This window comes from Charadrius vociferus, unplaced genomic scaffold (genome assembly GCF_000708025.1).
Source record: "Charadrius vociferus isolate BGI_N301 unplaced genomic scaffold, ASM70802v2 scaffold55, whole genome shotgun sequence".
Classification (NCBI taxonomy): Eukaryota; Metazoa; Chordata; class Aves; order Charadriiformes; family Charadriidae; genus Charadrius; species Charadrius vociferus.
The window spans coordinates 2285470-2291548 of record NW_009648444.1 but is presented as its reverse complement, the minus strand read 5'-3'; the positions used below and the strand labels follow the sequence as shown (position 1 = coordinate 2291548).

Genomic DNA, 6079 nt, shown 5'->3' with positions numbered 1-6079 from the left:
AACAAGATGACAGAACTTCTGCACAACGATTGTGCAGCCTCTGGTCTGATTTTGAGGGTTCTTTTGAACACTTCACATTTCAAACAGAAACTGATTTAACACAGAGCAATTCCCATGGCTTCTATATTGCTTTCGCTACCTGCTATGCATTAATTGCTTCCACAGCAAAAGTTTAATTATTTTTGAAATGAAAACAGGCTAGTACCATCATCAAAGTAGAATGGCACTTTTCAGAACAGCACAAAATTTTTTTCGCTAAGAAATTCCTATCAGCTTGTATACATGGCATGTGTACACACAGTTGTTTATGAATTATTTCAAATTGTTCTAAATTTCACAAGAAAGTACTCCAGCCTTCACCTGAACATAACAAGCTCACCCAATCCTTGTTGATGACATCAAAAAGACTTCTAACTTCATCAAGTTGTAGCTAAGCCCTACACACTCTGGCAGTGAGCCTGCCAAGATCTATGATGATTTAAAAACACACATAGTATATATTCACACACAAGCACGTACTTTCTTCAGCAACACACTGGGGAAGACAAAGAGAGAGGGAAGAAATAGGGTTTGTTCTGTACCTGGCAAGTCTGAGAAAAGGAGAATGCATTCATTGAATCCATTAGCCAGAAGACGATCCCTCAGTTGTTGAAGTATTGCAACTCCAATACAGAATGGGAAGGAGGAATTTCCAAGCAGTAACGTATCCCACAAGTGAAAAATTTTGTGCAAAGGAAAGACATCTGCATGATGAACAAGCACAATAAAAAAAAAAAATTGCTATAAGCATACAAGTTGATCAAAACACATACACGCACACACACTCTTAATGAGTTGCATATATACTTTTTTTCCTCTCCCGTCTTAGGGTTACTTCTTTTTTTACTCAGGAGCAAAAAGGACTCAGCCTATTTAGAAACAGGTTTGCCTTCATATGGAATTTTATTATTCTGGAAATCATCAGTGTTTTCTTTCATTATTAAATACTTAGAAATGTGCAAGTTTTCAGATTTCAAACACAGACAAAATTAGGCAATTATTTTTCTTTTGCTACAGTGCAATTATGCATTAGGACATGCATATCGTTTTTTCCAATAGCATGAAGACATTAATGAGTTAATCAATAAGCTCAACTACTCAAAATTAGATAAGAAAACGTGCAGAATAGGGCAAAAATTGGCAGAATAAAGGAAAGACAAGGAGAAAAGCCCAAAGCTGAAGGTAGCTTTCCTAAAATAACCTATCCTTCAACTAAATAATTCTAACATTTTATTTCAATTCATTGCCAAAAAAACCATCTCCTTGTTTCTCCTAAGGTCGTGATTCTCATGAAAGTTTTAGAAGAACGGACAACTGCAAGAACCAGTGCTTTACAGTCAAGATCTTTAAAACTGCAATCAAGAATCTCACATTAAATTCTCTGAAATTTCATCATAGAAATAATCCATCAGCTCTTTTTTCATCCTGTCACTTTTTTTTTTTAATTCAAAGTCTGCCAACGTTGACATGAAGTTGAAAAAAAAAAAAGAAATCACACAGATCTTTTCTTAAAGATTTTTAATTGCTTTCTAGATATGCTTTATTAACTTTGTCCTCTTTCATTAAAAGCTCACCTAATTATAAAGCTCTTTTTGTCCCAAACTTACATGCACAAATATCAAAGTAGTGCTAGTAGAGCAACAATGTGTCAAAGTGTGATAAAAAGCAGCTTGTTTTGTTGGCCTTCAAAAACAAAGTTACTCTTTCCTACATTACCTGGATGAGGGCAGGGGAAGGTGTTGAGGTTTGGTTTTGTTTTTTTTAAACTATTCTGTCTTTTTCTAGTAGATAACAGCTTCCTTAGCACATTCCCTAAATACTGCATGAGTAAAACAATCCAGTTCAAATTTAATACTTTTTTTTTTTTTTAAAGAAAATGCTAATTTTTGTCAAACCAGGGCAGAAATTATGACAGGCACTGTGGAGACTCAAATCACAACATGTCCTTACAAATTACAAGCAACCTATTAAACGGTAGACACGTCCCACCAAGATGACTTTAGCTGAAAAAGTGAGAAAAATTATGCTCTACGAAATACAAGAACATTTAATCAGAGAAAAAGAATGAATACTCACGTGTAAACATTGTAAGAAACCAAGGAATAGCATAAAGCTGCAAAAGGTGGTGATGGGGGGAAGAGAAGAACAAAATGTTACCTTAAGAGCTTAAGCTGTTTGTGGCAATTGTCTACGACATTAAAAATCGCCTAGCTTGGCATTAATGTATTTAAAATGGGAAATAACTGCTGTGGCAGAGCCACTATCAACACAACTTTTAACCCCTCAGAGAAGCTTTTTCCTCTCCCAAACCCCCATTCTCATTTCCTTCAAACTACCAGCTTGTCACAATGTATTGAAAACAACAAAAGCAACACCACCCTCAGTAGATTTACATTTGCAAAAAATAATCCCCAAAGTCTTAAAGAACTCAAAAACCTGCTCTACTAAACTGTCACAGTTCGCACCTCACATATGTATACCACTGATTTGAAAATGACATGAAAATTAGCAAAGAATTCCTGAAAAAGCATAAACCCCCCCTCAATTTAATACCTCTTTTTCACTATGGAAAAAAAGCTGGTTCTATATAAATAATTAAAAGTGAAAAATCACAATTTCCAACAGAAAACTTAACTGTATCTCCTTTTTCTCCTATGTTGGTATTTATTAAATGAACACTTGTCAGTGAAAGGAAATAAGTACGTTTTCATTCTCAAAAGCATATAGTGTCAGTTACTAACATCTTAAGCATTTATGTTGCTCTGCTGTGACCTTTAAAGGTAGGAGTCATCTGAAGAATTTGAGGCTGCTTCAGCACTAAGCACTACTACAAGACTATCTAAGAACTTGTGCTGCTGCAATGGCTACAGAAAATCTTTAGTTTCTGCAAATTTTCATACTTGTGACAACATAGAGAGAAAATTCAGTATGCATTAGAAGAGCCAAGCATTTACGACACCTTAAGAGTTTCTTGATTTTTACTGAAGTATTTAGCATGTTGAAGGGAACAGAACCTATGGTTCTTGAGACATCGAACTGCACAGAAAGCCCCCACAAATTAGGAATGCAAGAGTGAGACGACCATTGTTAAATTTTACTCTGTTGCACAGCTCATGTGCTCCGTTTTCCACTTCTGAAGATTTACAGTTAGACATAAAGCTTAATATATTACTTTTTAGCTCATAAAAAGTGCAAATTAGTCCTTCTATTAAGCTTTCCCTGGAAGTAAGCAAATGAGAAACAGAAAACATAATCAATATGATGTTAATAAATTACTACTTATCCCATAAATTCATAACTGGGTTATGGCACTGATTAAGTGATACACATATTTGCTGAAAAGCTCTTTAGCACAGCTCTCTAAATTTTATTCCTACATATCATCTGAGCAGCTGATAGTATCTGAACCATACTATCCATAAAACTAAAAGAGCTGTGATGACCAGACTGTTCAACGATTTCAATATTCTGAAGGCTTTTATAAAGCTTGGCCTCCAACCCATCAATTGATTTTAAGGGTTCAAAACCCAAAATAAATCCATTTCTATCACCACTTTTGTCTTGTAATACATTCATACTATTTCCTTGAGTATATTTTTGTCGTGCCTTCAAAAGATGGCTGTCTACTGAATAACAACACACCCTGTTCCCTAAAATATCCCCTACAGTAGTTGTGATCGGCTAACAACCGGTTACCTGCTTGCTTGTATGCAATATCTTGCTTTTCATGCAGTAGGAAAACAAGCATTCCTAATAGCCTGAGGCTCCTCTTTGCTTGGAGGTACATATTATGTAGATGTCATTTTGAACCAGATTACTACTTTGGTATTTGAAAGCAATTATTCCCTTTTTTTCATATATTTGATTAAGACTTTTTACCAAAGCAGAGCCACACTTTCTCCTAATTTCCCACACAAAGACCTCTACCTTCTATGCATCTACATAGAAATACACATGAAAATAGACAAAATTTGAAACATTAACTAGATTATTAAAAGGTAAAAACATGGCAAAGCACCGCTTCGCTCTAAACCGTCCTCATGAAACCTATCAATAACGACATGAAAAGTAGGTCAAACTATTCAAGTAGAAGGTATCTGACAAGTTTTTATTGAAGGGATTTTTACCTCTGATTTTCATAAACATAACGTTCTAAGACAAGGAGGTCTCAGTAAACCTGTGGAGGTTATGATTACTATTAATAAGCAAGCCAAAAAAAAAAAAAGCCACAACACCGGTGGTATTATTCCACCATGAAAGTCAAATTTAAAAACACAGACAAAAAGAACTGCACTGACTTGATGTCTTCAAATAAACAGGCTACCTAATTCTTTTAGTTGAAGGACCGCACTTTTAACATCTCATTAGTAAATACTGCCCTCTAGCAATCACTGGCTGGAACAGCAGCGTGTCACACGTCTCTACTAACAGGCTGCTGTTACAGAGGTTTTCAACCCTTTACTACTGAACCCTGAAATATAATGGGGTTAGGTTTTTATTCACACTTAACTCTGCATCTGGAAAGCATACCTAATGTTTAATCAAAGTACTGTTTGAACTGCTGGAACAGCCTGGGAATAAGCCACATAAAACAAGAACCTGTAAAACCAATACTTCATTTTTTTAGAGTGAGTTTGAGATCAGCAATGCCACAATTATCATTTTGCATTGCTAGTAAAGAACAAGCTGTTTGATGCTTTAAGTAAGGACTTGGACATTTCTTACATATGAAGACAGCAGTCCCCTAACATCAGTTCCTGTTTAATCTGAATAAAACTACTTTTTTTTTCCTTTTAACTTTAAATTTAAATTTCTTGTCCTTAGATTTAATTCTCTGTCTTTCCATGATCCCTAGCTGAAGCTTCCTCTCCAATAGTGCTCTGCTATGACAAATTCTGCTCAGTACCTGAGCTTGGGGATGCAGTTCGTTGTTTTTCAACAGGGTGAAGATGTTTATTTTCCTGTAGTTAGATGAGCATATTTTGAGAAGCCTGCATCTGCCATTAGACATTCAAAGATCTTGGAAACATTGGCTCAAATCTTGAAGAAAGCCTTTTGCACGAGGATTTTATTATTGCCTGTTATTACTGTCTGGATTGTTTCATTATTTGACTGTTCCTCCAGAAGATGAGAGCTTTACACACTTGCGTCTACAGAAGATTGAGATGTCAGTTGTGAAGACAACAGTTTTAAAGATATTTAGGCTCAGGGGTTTTGACTCTGAAGATATTTTGGAAGGGATAGCAGGGTGAAAATGAGCGTTACTGTTTGTTGGTGAAGATGGTAGGGAGTATTAAAAGGCATACATGAGCTTCTTGCTCTATGGAAAGTCTGTAAGAATAAAGTGGTTGTCCTGTATGATCCAGGTGCATCTTAAGAACATCATAAGGCAGCTACAGTGAAGTTATGCACCTGGTTGCACGATAAAAATGAATTATTTGAAGTTGAAGGTTTGAGTTTTCAAAGCATGAAAAATGACAACATTCTTGACAAGTTCTTGTTCATTATGCATGTATAACACTTAAGTTTACCGAAAACCTCTAAGAAAATTTGAAAATCTGTAAGAAAGTTCATCCTCCACACATCATAGAATTACAGAGCTGAGATCAAGGTAAAATACCTACAGTTTTAAAGATAATAAACACACTAGGAATAATATTATTCTTGCAATCTTTTATAGAAGAATCTTCACCTGACTATCTGTCATTCAATGCAGTGTGTTATTTTAAACTGGTAAACTGTCTTCACCATTATAAAAATAATTTATAGATGGATAACAAAAAAACCCCATGCTATACCATGTATTTCACACTATTTTCAGTGTTCAAGACTTTAATGTGGGAACTCTTCTTTTTCAAAGCTGAAGTCACACTTACAGAAATATAGGAACTACCACAATCAATGGAATGTGGGCAAGTATTCTACCTCCAACAACGAGCAGCTCATTTGCTTCAGGAGAACATAGAATCATAGAACGGTTTAGGTTGTAAAGGACCTTAAAGATCATCGAGTTCCAACCCCCCTGCCATGGGCAGGGACA

General features: G+C 35.5%; 1 protein-coding gene across 3 annotated transcripts in view; it reads right to left on the bottom strand.

The window, feature by feature from the left end:
* Nucleotides 1-6079, bottom strand: part of TBCK (TBC1 domain containing kinase) — a 117183-nt gene that overhangs the window by 48898 nt on the left and 62206 nt on the right. For all 3 annotated transcript variants that reach the window (XM_009885497.1, XM_009885498.1, XM_009885499.1), the window contains 2 exons: nucleotides 2116-2152; nucleotides 582-743 (listed from right to left, as the gene is read on the bottom strand). In XM_009885497.1, coding sequence (XP_009883799.1) covers nucleotides 582-743; nucleotides 2116-2152 — 199 coding nt within the window. The remainder of the gene's footprint in view (nucleotides 1-581; nucleotides 744-2115; nucleotides 2153-6079) is intronic.